Source organism: Nothoprocta perdicaria, unplaced genomic scaffold (assembly GCF_003342845.1).
Source record: "Nothoprocta perdicaria isolate Ctin4 unplaced genomic scaffold, notPer1 scaffold_182, whole genome shotgun sequence".
NCBI lineage: Eukaryota > Metazoa > Chordata > Aves > Tinamiformes > Tinamidae > Nothoprocta > Nothoprocta perdicaria.
In genome coordinates this window covers 536,847-550,401 of record NW_020455005.1, presented here as the reverse complement: position 1 = coordinate 550,401, position 13,555 = coordinate 536,847, and the positions used below count along the sequence as shown (strand labels likewise).

The following is a 13,555-nucleotide window of genomic DNA, read 5'->3' as shown; positions in this document are numbered from 1 at the left end:
AAGCACTTCATTTTATGAACGCATCTTTTATCATAACTTAACACGCTACAGAATAAATTGGCTGCAATATCCACACAAGGGAAAAAAAATCATAGTTTAGATTTGTCACTGCCTCTTTCTCACAGATCAGTCTCAGGCTTGGTTTAAATGTATGCCAAGTATGACCCAAATTTGTCGTATCTTCAACGAGTAATCATACTCAAGAACAGGAAAACAACCATAAATACAGTTCCTACAGTCATAAGTAACTGTTAAAGTTACCATCTTGTAATTGTTTGTAATTAAAGAAGTACGGGAAACATTTTAGGGAAACACATGCTGAAATGAGGATATGACATTAACACAAATCCCACCCCACCCCATATTTTGTCCACGTTTCACAAGAATCTCATACATGTGGATATCAGCACCTCATTTAGTTTTACACTGAATTTCTGCCATCTTCAACAACTTTCTAAAGTAATTTGTATCAATGGGTCTTAATCTTGCACAGAATTCAGGAGAAGATGTTTCTGGCAATACCAACTAACTGCCCAGGTTAGTACCTCAAATGCCGGCCCCAGAGCCGGTAAAAAGCAACTCGGTGAAGAGCTGAACTCACCTGTAACCTAAGTTTAAATTTAAAGACTTAGGACCCAAGCAATTAATTAAAATGACCTAGATCTCCCAAAAAAAAAGATTATTATTCACGGGGCGGAGAGAATTTAAAGTTATTTTGATGAGCATTCTGAGTCATCTAATGCAAAACTCCACTTTGAAATCTGAAGTTATAGCAGCTATGGAAATAAAATAGATTAATAAATAACTCCTCCTCTTACTACAACCAGCCTGCAAGTTTCTTTCCTTCAGATCTCAATAATAAAAATAAAGTTAAAAGTGGAAAACCAGTTTATTTAGCCCTCAGTATAGGAAAGGTTTTCTTTTTGGGATATATTTTTGCAGTTTATATCAAAATTCTCTTTTAATAACCACTGCAGAGGTTGAAAGTAATGTGATTACCTGCTGTACTGAAAGATGACACTTTTGGAAGACGAAACTAAGAAAATTAGCAGCATGCTCACCTTGGGAAGTGCTGAGGTGCAAGTTTCCATTTGCTTTTTAAATGTGCAGCTCCATCCTTTCAACAAGTTGCTCTGGCCATCACAGGTCGCACGTTTGCAGTACCCTCTGTGGAGGGGCACCAGTCACTCCATACAGCTTTAAAGCACTAAGAAACGTCTCCAATTTTCTCCCATGTATTGGAAAAATATATCGTGTTCTAGCTTTCCTTATAATTACACACAGAAGAAAATCTTGTATCTTCTGTTTCCAGACTCAACACAGACTGTTTACAACTCGGTAAAACAAAAAGACACTAGTCTATAAAACAACACAGAAACTTTTGTTTTCAGATGCCTTGGGGAAAACAGATTGAAAAACGTTCCATAAGCTTCAGCGACAGTAGCTGGTGAGCATTTAAATTTTAGATTACGTGTGATCTCACACAGAATTACTTCCCATTCAGGAGACAGCATTTCTCCCTCTCGGCAGCACCCTGAGCTTTCTGGCCCCTTCACGTCAGCTCACAGGACGCCCAGGGTGGGCGCCTGCTTCATTGACTGTGGCCATGGTCAGAGTCCCCTTCTCTGGGAAGCCCTGGCAAAAGGATTCAACGACCTCCTGGAGCAGGTGAGCAAACGAGGAGCAGAATATTCAGTTCGAGGTGGATGGAAAGATCAAAAGAAGGAAGCCCTGCAGACCCGCAGCTCTCTCAGGGTCAAAACAAAGACAGTTTTCTCCTCCCTGCTCCTCCCCAGAAGGTATTTTCTGTTAAGTCATAATCTCTGTCCAATAAATAATTAAATAAATAGATCCACGGGCAGCAATACAATGCCTTGTGATTCACAGAAGATAAATATATGTTTCTGTTGCTATAACATAACATACAATATCTCTTTCTCCCCTGATGTCAGTTTTATAACATTATTGTGGAATTCACCTGTTTCAAAGCTTGGTTGCTATGACACACATTATGGCCATTATACGGATGCATTTCCTACTGGCAAGACTATTTGTTTCAGTTTTATGAACTTTGTATTATGGACAAAAGACACATAAAATACACTGTAAATTCCTATAGTAGAAACTCCTTTAAAATGTTCCTTTCCTTTAATAAAGACATACTGGAACAAGGGCTTCCCCCACCACTACCTTAAAGGTATTTGCAGCTTCCTGATTCCTCAGAGCCTTTTCCTGAAAAGGATCTTTTCACACCATGTGCCCCATGCTCCGGGTGTCCCTGCTGGAGCAGAGGGCTGGACTGGATGATCTCTGGAGGTCCCTGCCAACCTCAACCATCCTGTGATTCTGCTCTTGCTACCAGGTGGAACATGACTTGTGTCTGAACCTGCCGCTGACTCCCCACCTAAGCTTGCACAGAACCAGAAAGTGTCAAAATCTCTCCGGGGACGATGAAACACGGAGCACACAGGCTCTATAGTCACCTCTGTCCCCATGACCTGGTCTCTGCCCCGTGGGATTTCAGCTTGCCCGTGAGCCCAGCAGGGCCGCGGCTGCTGTGCAGCGCGTGGCTCCACCGTGAAAACACGGACGCTGCGTGGGACCTGAAAGCTCCACAGGAATCCACCACACACACACACACACACACACACACACACACACACACACATACACACCACGTTTCACTGCAGAAAACTGACACAGCACTGGCAAGCACGACCAGGGGCTCTATCGTGATCATTTTAAAAATGTGTAAGAGAAGACGCTCGCTTGCGATCCCAAGGTTTTCCCTCACGCCGTTCACCTAGCAGGTAATAGGTTGTGTTTAACAGGAAGTTCAGGCCAAGTATTATTTTTAAAAGAATTCAAAATCTATGGATGAAAGTTGGGTATATTTACTGGCAGCTATCAAACTATTTATGGAAATGATCAATGAACAAATAAAGAAAATATTTGCTACTTGATCTTGGAGAAAGCTCCTTTAAAAACAGTGTTTTTCTGAAAGGAGTTAGGAAGCTGTAATGGTTGTTTGGCAGTTTTTTTTTTCCTCAAATTATGAAAATAAAGCTGAATCTAAATTCCTGGGTATTCTCTAGATACAAAAGTAAAACAGAGAATGGACTAAGTTGTTCCTTGGTAGAAAGAAATTTGATAGTAAACACTGCATTCACTACCTCTGGGCCCTTCTCTTTTCCCCACTCCACCCTCCAACACGGAAAGGGACCCATGGAGATGAATCAACTATTTTGATTAAAGGAAGTGCAGGAGCAAGAAAGCTATTAAATGAATAATAATTTTAAAAGTAACTTCAATGGAAAAGAAATGAGAAACGTTAAGTGTAAAGTCTCGTTGCTTGATTAGAGCCAAGACAACTACAGCTCACCTGAAGGGCTTCCCGTAGCCCAAACAGGTCCCAGAGTCTCTCAGTCAAGTCAGGTATCGACACAAATTTAAGTCCTGTCTATCTTTGTAAGGAAAATCTAGTTAATTTGCAGCATGTTTTTGATAAAAGCTCATGTATAATGAGTGTCACTGGTTTTCCTTTATGAGCACTTTTTCTTTCCTTAAATGAACCTTTCACACAGCAGGAAAACAGGAGAAAAAAAAATAAGCTAAAGTAATTGTCAGTGCCAGAAGAATTGACGGGGACAATTCAAGGACAGCAAGGAATTTCCTACAGCTTTTAATTTTTGAAATAGACCTGATTTTTTAAATTCATGGTGTTCCTTTAAAGTCTGTCAGGTTTGTCTCTAGCAGCAGTTCCTTCAGGGCAAGCGCTGTAGACAGTCTGCCTACCCTGAGGGAAACTAAGACACTCAGAAGTGGGGTAAAGAAAAGATATTAATAATTTAAGACAGTAGCCTGCCACCTCTAGGAGAAAGCAATAATATAAGGGCAGAAACATCCAACTCTCTGGCTTATATATGTCCTTTTTTATGAACCTCATAAATCTATTTAAGAAGATATAAATTACTGTGGAGGGTAGAGCTCCCAAAAGTGGTCCCCGGGACCTGTGGCCAGGGCCTCCGGGCAGGGCAGGTGCCTCCGGAAGCGGGAGATCCGCCGCATGGGATGTGCAAGGGGAGCACGCGCTCAAACCACCAACCCTTCCTCCCAACCATCGTTCCCTTCTCCAGGCTCAACGGGCGAGCGGGAACGCAACAGGAACATTCCCTGAGTGCAGAGCGACGTTGCGCTCCAAGCACGAGCTCTGCCTCCAAGAGCAGCTCTCCTTCCTGCTGCTCCGTAAGCTCCTGCTGCTCCATAAAGGCAACGCTTTCCTCTTCCAAGAGCTTCTCCTCTTCTTTGAGGCTATCTCCACTTCCCCAGCACTCTCTTCCCGCTCGGAGCAAACCCTGCCACAGCAGCCATTCAATGGTACATTAAACCTGTTAGTCAATATTCACAGGCGTTACAAATCAATTGCACGTGAAAGCAGGCAAGAACAGATGTTAACCTAAATAATTACCTTTATTCCAAAAGCATGCTCAAGCGTCTGCATGCATAAAGTAAAAATGAGTAAGCTACAGCGGAGTTCACAACATCAGCCAGTCCACACCGTTTTTTTCCTTTCTAATTTTACGAAAGTTAGAACTGCAGCCGAAAACTGATTATTACTTATACAATGTTTCCAAAACAGATTTCCACTTGGATCTGTTCATCATACGCTGTTTCTCTCTCACACACACAAGACCCAAGCCCAAGAAATCCCAAGGTTTTCTATGTCAGAACGAGTCGAACATGAAATTCTGTTGAAATTGGACTTGCAAGACATGATTCACTAACAAATCAGCACAAGGCAGGCACTCATGGAAACCCATATTCTCTACTAAAAATATAATTGAGACATGGTCAGCATCAGGACAGCACATCAGTTTTCCTTGTAGTAATTCTACTAGAATATCCCAAACAGCATCATCAGCTGCTGAATACATCTCACTTACCAAGACAGCCCTGCACTGAAGCAACACATTCCCTATAAGCACAGAAACATGGATTCAACATAGCATGCAAGTGAGAATCACAGCAAGGAGGAAAAAAATAAAAATAGTTATTCAGATGCAAGAGAATTTAAATTCAAAGCCTACCTAGTCATTCATATTGCATGAGTATGTATGTATACACACATACAACTGGATAAGGTACTTGACCTTCACAAACAAGATTCTCATCACCAGTCTCAGTGGATATTTAAGGGTTTATCCAAATAAAAATATTTCTGTTATTTTTGTGCCCTAAATTTTTGTGCTCTAGGCACCCCAGATGTGAACTGTGAACCTCAGGGATGAGCACACATGAGTTTACTGACAGCTTTTCCAAAGACTGCAGAAAACACACTCATACTCTCGAGTTGTAAGAATTTCGTGTTGCTATTGGAGAAAACTAATAAAAACATTAGTAAAAGATTTGTATGTTTGTATAAGACTTTACTACTACATGAAAAATAAATAATGGAATGTGAGAGAAAGAACAAAACAGTGCACATCTATTCATCCCATTCCATCTTACCACAGCACAAGGGGTGAACATGACATACAGAAATTCACAGATTCACAGAATATTTAAGGTTGGAAGGGACCTCTAGAGATCATCTAGTCCAACCTTCCTGCTCAAGCAGGCACACCTACAGCATGTGGCACAGGGTGGCATCCAGGCGGGTTTTGAAGACCTCCAGAGTAGGAGACTCCACAACCTCCCTGGGCAGCCTGTTCCACTGCTCTGTCACCCTCACAGTAAAGAAGTTCCTCCTCACCTGGAGACGGAACTTCTTATGCTTCAGTTTGTGGCCATTACCCCTCGTCCTATCGCTGGCCACCAGTGAGAACAGCCTGTCCCCTTCCTCCCTGCATTCTCCCTTCCTGAACTTATACATATTAATCATATCCCCTCTGAGCCTTCTCTTCTCCAGAGAAAACAGGCCCAGCTCACTCAGCCTCTCTTCATACGAGAGATGTTCCTTTCCCTTAATCATCCTGGTTGCCCTTCTCTGGACCCTCTCCAGAAGCTCCACGTCCCTCCTATACTGGGGTGCCCAGAACTGCCCCCAACACTCCAGGTGAGGCCTCACCAGAGCTGAGTAGAGGGGCAGAATCACCTCCCTTGACCTGCTGGCAACACTCCTCCTGATGCAGACCAGGATCCCATTGGCCTTCTTGGCCACGAGGGCACACTGCTCACTCATGGTTGACTTAGTGTCAACCAGGACTCCCAGCTCCCTCTCCATGGAGCTGCTTTCCAGCAGGTTGACCCCTAATCCGTACTGGTGCCTGGGGTTATTCCTCCCCAGGTGCAGGACCCTGCACTTGTCCTTATTGAACCTCATGAGGTTCCTCTCTGCCCAACTCTCCAGCCTGTCCAGGTCCCTCTGGATGGCAGCACAGCCCTCCGGAGTGTCGGCCACTCCACCCAGCTTGGTGTCATCCGCAAACTTGCTCAGGGTGCATTCCGTGCCCTCGTCCAGGTCACTGATGAACAAGTTGAACAGCACTGGGCCCAGCACTGACCCCTGGGGGACACCACTGGCCACAGGCCTCCAACTGGACTCGGCCCCATTTATCACCACCCTCTGAGCTCTGCCATCCAGCCAGCCCTCGATCCACCGCACCGTGCAATTGAGTCCCTCTTGCCCCTAACTCTACTTCACAGCGCTTTAACTGAAGAGGGTTAACTGAAGAGCACCGAGAAGGCCACGGAGGAAGAACAGAGAAGAATCCAGATGCACAGACTGAAAGTTTGTTCTGTACAAATCTCAAAACGGTCTCCCTTCTTTGTTATCTTCTACCAGCCAAGATTAACTTCTCCATGAAAGAGAATTTTGTCTCTTGTTTTGTCTACTCAGACAAAATAGTGAAAAACAGCTTTGTTTGTGTTGAAGAATTATTCTTTTGACAGTCAATACAGGAACAGCCCCCAGCGGTACAAGACACATGAAATAACGAAGGTTAAGTCAATACTCAAAGCCTATCAAAACAGGCTGAAAGATACACACACACACACAAACTTTGCAATTACTACCAAATACAACAAGAAGGATTTTTCCTGTGTTTTGGCAGTGATTAAGACTTTCTGTACAGGAATCCTGCACGTTAGCCTTGGTGGATGGTGCTTCCAGGAAATTCAACAGCAAACACAAGAAACTGCACAAGGGTTCTCTCACAGCTAACACTACATGTATCTTCACGCTACAGGGATATTTCCAGAAAGTCTTACAACAGTTTGCAAAACAAAAAATAGTGAATACAAACTTGCTTTCACTTCTGATCCAGCAGCAGGGAATTGACTGCATGTCTCCAAGGTCACTTACAGATTCAGCAATTCAGTAAAGCATAAAAGATTAAAATCAGTTTTATTGCCTGTGAGAAGGCTACAGGCAGTACCTATAAACTGACCAGACACTTGGCTTGTCACTAGCAGGATCCAGCTGCCGGCTATTTCCAGGGAAGTTACCTCATTAGCCACCCTGAAGTAAATGGACATCTTCATTCTGCTAGCCCAGAAAATAAGTTAGCATTTAAAACAAGTTGCTAGAGAGCTACTCAGAGGACCACAGCAGTTGTTAGTACTAGAAAAAGGGCAGCTTTAAGGGCAGCGTCTTGTTAATACAGAAATACACGTGGCCTTTGCAGTTCCTGGGGCACAGGGAGGGAGCAGCTCGCGCGGCCACGTCCCAAGCTACAAGGTCTCTGCTCCCAAACTCGGCTGGTCCAAACTAGCAGGAAGACTGAAAGGTCAGGAATCCAAGGGCATCATAAGAAGGGCAAATTATCTTTGGGATTTCCAGATATTTATTAAGACAACACAATAATACAATAAATAGCTGCAGCTTCGCACACGAGAACTTAGCACCCTGCAGACGGCAGCATTCTTCAGTACAAATGAGGCATTTTGTGCTTTTCCTTGAGCATCAGTGACAGGTGGGACGCGCAATTGGGATTGATCCGATACAAATTCCTGGTGCCCCTTTGCCTGAACAAGTATCTTTAAATCCTGAAGCCACCATCTTGCTCAATACTCTATTCGAAGGCTAACCAGGTACAATGGAGTGTCTGGATCAGACTAATATAATATTTATAAACTTATGCAAAATAAGTATGTTACATAACTAATCCCTTGTAGAAGTTCCCCTGGCCCCCCACAGCTGTTTTCTAGTTTACCATTAGCTTTTGTACAGCCCAAGTAACAATAATCTGATGATTTTTTTAAAAAAAGTATCTTTCTTCCATCTACATAAGAAATGTGAAGTTAGGAAAAACAAAACAAAAAGCAAACAAACAAACAAAAAACAGGAAAAAAAAATAAGTCCCCCAATACGGCTTTCTTTGCACACCTGCATAATTATAGACGCCAAATGAGCTGGGTGGTGATGATGAAAAATGCAGAATTCCTGCTGGGTCACCTCATCCTCTGTTAGCTCCAAGCTAACCAACATTTATTTAAACACACAGCAGACTGGAGGAGGAAAAAAAAAAAAAAGTTCAATATAATGGAAGATTGCTGGCCAGAAATATGGATACAGCTGGTTGGGGAGAGGGGAAGGTGTGTTTTCCCAATGAAAATAATCTGAAAGAACGTGTCATTCCAGAGTTTAGATGGTTAATTCTGAGGCAATTTGACCTTGCTAATTTTCTCTTTTTCTATTTTTTCCTATTTTTATTCCATTCAAACCGTTAACCAAAAAGCATTCAATTTTCAACACCCCACTCTGTGTTGAGAGCCTAACATGGCCAAAGGGCTCCGTGCAGCTGGCGGCAACAGAACAACCTCTCTGCTCTGTGAGGCTTTTTATTTCTGTCATAATCCAGGAAAACTGCATCTCTGCCTATTTAAGAATGTATTGCCAACAAACAATTCTGACAGTCTGAAAATACAATAATTCTCCCTATATGCTAATGATAAAATGACTAGAACTAAATGGTATCCCATAATAATTTTACACATATGAAGTATTCCCTTTTTTTGTTTTTAGTGGCATTATAAAAGTGATGCATTGACCATAACATTTAGTGTTTATGACCTGCACTAAGCTATACCCTTCTCAAGGGATATTAAATAATGAAGAAAACGTTATTCACGGTATGTAGTTGAGAAAGGAGACTGGTGGGCCAATAATCAATTCTTTCCTATGTTATAAAGAATAACTATTAGTCTAGAGAGGAGAGGAAAACAGGAGAGAGAAGCTTTATCTTCTTCCAAATTGGAAAGAAGGCAATAGGCTCATTTGTTGAAGAAATTTCCTTTAGGCCAATGGAGCCTGAAGAGAGGAGGAAAAAATGCAAATGTTTGCTATGAGCATGTGCTGAAAACACCCTGTTTTGGAGAAGAGCAAATGAAAGCTCTGAAGAATCACACAGAGACTCACAGGAGTACAAACAGACAGATCCAGCAGTGGTCAGATCACAATTCTGTTCCCAGTTCAATTTTAGTGTTCCTTGAAAGAAGGAAAAAATAGCACCGAGTGTCTGAGTATTTAATACATGTGCACTCACAGGCTGAAAGACTAGAGTTGACCAATCTACCAATCACTTGAGATATTTTCAAGGAAATTACCAAAAGGATATTTTAGAAACCCCTGCTTTACATCCTTTGCTTGAACCCCAAAGAGGCAATCTATGTTAGTTAACAAGCATGGGCAAAAATATATATTTTAAATCTCTGTATCCAGTATTGAAAAATTAAAATTGTTTCCTAAGCAGCTAGGTTAACTCAGGACACAGATCTGACCCACAACTAACGATAAATCACGTTTACAGTCATATAACAAGTTTCAGGCACAACTTATGCATTGCCATGGGTTTACTGAATCTTGTCAGCAGAAAGTGAATTCTTTGCATAGTAAAAAAGGCAAGGCCATTGAAGCGCATTTGCAGCAAAGGTTTCGGAAGTACCAGCAAAGCCAAGTATGAACATAAGAAGCAAAGGCACAGGATTCAGCTTTTATCCAGTAAATAAAGGCAGCCCAGAGACTTAATGCCATAGCTCTGTGCCAGGCCCCCATCCATCTCCTAAAATTCACAAGTTATCCACCAAATCCTAAACCTTTAACATGTGGTTTAAAACAAGCACCAAAGCCTTGTACAACGGTGACAGGAGCTCACAAGCCCAAAGATGTCACGCTTGGGTTCCCTAGTTGTAATAAACACGTTTGTTCACTAAGGCTATCAAAGGATTTTGTTGAAGTAACCACATCTTGTTAATGATCCACGAGATGTTAACCAACCATGAATAGKCTTTGCTTGCAKAGAAACAAGTKTGCGAKACCAAGMGATTATGTRCCTAGAYAGGGACCAARAGATAGCCAACTATTTTGCATACAATGGGATGAAACAGAGGGCACTGAGGAAGGCTTATCTGCCTTCCTCCAAAACGACCATCAGAAGGCAGATAACGACCACCTAGAAACAGCCGGYRCAAGCACATTCCGACYKAGCAWCATCAACAACACACAGCGCAGACTCAACGGAACCTTCGGAAAAAACACCAAAGGCGGGACCTGGATTCAATATAAATACCAGGACTTTGGGGACTTGGTTGGGGCCTGAGAATGATTACCTCCAGGCCGCCCCAGCGCTGTCACCCTTTGTATCCAGCTTACTTTAATAAAATGTAGATGAGAAATTGTCTTGCCTCATCTATAACATAATGACTACATCCACACAGGCGTCAAAAAGGACTCAAAGGCAGGTACATTTTTTTTTAAAAAAAACTTTTCTAAAGCTGCCATAATTCCGCCCAACAAAAAAGCTCTCCACTAAGCATTTTCTGGTCAACTATTTCCCACTTTTGTTAACAAGTTGACTTGTTTCTTCCAGAAAAAGAAACCAACATCTAAATCCCTACTTCTAAAAAACAAACAAAGAAACAAAAACCACTTAAATAAATTTAACGTTTTGAAGTTATCTCTTTTTTTTTTTTTTTCCACCCAGATCAAGGCTACTAGATTTACACGGAGCTCAAAAAAGCAACCTTATTTTCAAACACTGCACTGTTATTGCAGCACTGAAAAAAAGCACTGCACAGTTGCACGTTTTATCCTTTCGGAGGAAAGCAGAGCATTTGTCGCGAACAAGTGCGGGAGTCTGCTTCACACCTGTTGGAAGAAAACACTGTTTTTGACAGAACCATAGAGCCCAGCTTTAGTAACCTCATTTGATGTCCAGTTGGGACAAACATAGTTCCATCCAAAAAAAAAAAAAAAAAGGAATAAAATAAAATAAAGTAAAATAAAGTAAAATAAAGTAAAGTAAAGTAAAGTAAAGTAAAGTAAAGTAAAGTAAAGTAAAATAAAATAAAGGCTCCTCCGGGCCCGCGCCGAGGAGGAGGATGGAGGGGGAGGAAGGGGCCGCGCTTACCGGGCGGTGTCGAGCAGCGGGTGCCTGGTGCCCACCAGCTTGCGCACCTGCATGGCGATGTTGCTCAGCTCGTCGCTCAGCAGGCACCGCAGGCTCATGAAGGACGTGGGGTAGCCCACGATCTTCTCGGCCTCCGACACCACCTGGCTCCAGGCCGCGGGCGGCGGCCGGCCCGCCGCCAGACCCCGCCAGCCGCCGCCGCGCCGCGCCACGGCGCCCCACATCCCCCCAACGGCTCCGGGAGCGGGACCTGCACCGGGAGCGGCTCCGGGAGCGGGCCCGCGGGCGGCGCGGCGGGATCATGGTGCCCTGGGGGCAGCCATCTTGGCGCCGCAAAGCGCGCCCGCCGTAAAGCGCGGGAGCGGCCGCGGCTCCCCCGCCCCTCCGCGCCGCGACCTCCTGCCGTCACAAACGGCGGGAACGTTTCGCTTTGTTGCGGTTGCCTTATCCCACCCGTTGAAACGTTTCCCTTTGTTGCCTTTGCGTTATCCCACCCGTTGAAACGTTTCCCTTTGTTGCCTTTGCGTTATCCCACCCGTTAAGACGTTCCCTCTGTTGTGCTTGCGTTATCCCTCCCGTTAAAACCGGCTACCCCGTCTCTAGCGACAATGGTCTGAAGCGAGGTGCCAAAGGGACGCCCAAGCCCGTGCCCTTAGGCAGGCAATTGGGAGCAGGTGACACCTGCGCAGCCCTGGCCAAGGCGGGAGGGGTGGACCAGTCTGCCGTTACTGGTCCTGCTGGGATGGCTCTGCTCTCTGTGCTGGGTGTCCCTGGAGAATAAACATTCACTGAGCCATTTTAGCCAGCAGCCACCGGGGAAAAGGTGCTGGGAAATAGAGAGCTTCAGCTGAGAAACGTGCTCTGAACACGGCAGGCTGCCGCGCGGCGCGTCCGTGCGGAGCCCACGGGAGCGCAAAGGGCCGCGCGGGAGCAGCCAACGGGTCCCGGCCCGCGGTGCCGGCGGGCACCCGGAGCCGGTTCCCGAGCCCAGGAGCCGTTTCCTGAGCCTGGCCCGCAGTGCTGGTGGGCGCCCGGAGCCGGTTCCCGAGCCCAGGACCCATTTCCGGAGCCTGGCCCGCGGTGCTGACGGGTGCCCGGAGCCGATTCCTGAGCCCAGGAGCCGTTTCCTGAGCCCGGCCCGCGGTGCTGGTGGGCGCCTGGAGCCGGTTCCCGAGCCCAGGACCCATTTCCTGAGCCCAGTCCGCAGTGCCGGCGGGCGCCCAGAGCCGGTTCCTGAGCCCAGGAGCCGGTTCCTGAGCCCAGGACCCATTTCCTGAGCCCGGCCCGCGGTGCTGGCGGGCGCCCAGAGCCGGTTCCCGAGCCCAGGAGACGGTTCCTGAGCCCAGGACCCATTTCCTGAGTCCGGCCCGCGGTGCCGGTGGGCACCCGGAGACAGTTCCTTAGCCCAGGAGCCGGTTCCTGAGCCCAGCCTGCGGTGCTGGCGGGCACCCGGAGATGGTTCCTGAGCCCAGGAGCTGGTTCCTGAGCCCGGCGCGCTCCTGCGCTCTGTGCAACAAGCGCCCTGTGAGAAAGCTTGCACGGTTGTGCAATCGCAGACTGCTTAAAAGAATAACTCTGCGGATAAACCCAGCGAGGAGGACTAAGGTCCTGTGGGCAGCAAACCTAGCGTTTCCTGATGTGCGGAATTCCCGCTTTCCAAATCCACCGTTCTTTTCAAGCGCTTGTTGTTTTCTAAGAGGCTGAACAGCCCTGCCCCTGTCAGAGTTCCTTGAGGTACAGCTCCACCAAGTCCGAGTGGTTCAGAGCAGGGTGAGAACCTAGATTGCCACACGCAGCCCGAGAGCTTCCTCGGGATTCACCAATCGTCGCCGTAGGTTGGAATCCTTCAGAAGTGACACTCACTGGAGAAACAAAGCACATTTTGTCAGGGCATTTCACAGTTTTGGATTTTTTTTGACCACAGAATAATGTGGACATTCATAGTTTTGAGAGGATTATACTTAAGACCCTCTGTCTCTCACTCTTAGCCCGGCCCCTTCTTTCCTTTGTCTTTGCTTAACACCCCAAAAGTGTGGGCTATTTTTGACTACTGGTCATAGTTGCTTTTCCTTAATCTTCTCACTTCTTTGTTCCAGTCTCTCATAACCTCCTTCCTTCCTTCCTTCCTTCCTTCCTTCCTTCCTTCCTTCCTTCCTTCCTTCCTTCCTTCCTTCCTTCCTTCCTTCCTTCCTTCCTTCCTTCCTTCC

General features: G+C 45.5%; 1 protein-coding gene across 1 annotated transcript in view; it reads right to left on the bottom strand.

Moving 5' to 3' along the window:
* PDSS2 (decaprenyl diphosphate synthase subunit 2) overlaps positions 1 to 11,572 on the bottom strand; it is a 99,629-nt gene extending 88,057 nt beyond the window's left edge. Inside the window, exon 1 of the mRNA XM_026036641.1 lies at positions 11,349 to 11,572. Coding sequence (XP_025892426.1) covers positions 11,349 to 11,572 — 224 coding nt within the window. The remainder of the gene's footprint in view (positions 1 to 11,348) is intronic.
* Positions 11,573 to 13,555: the final 1,983 nt, after the last annotated feature.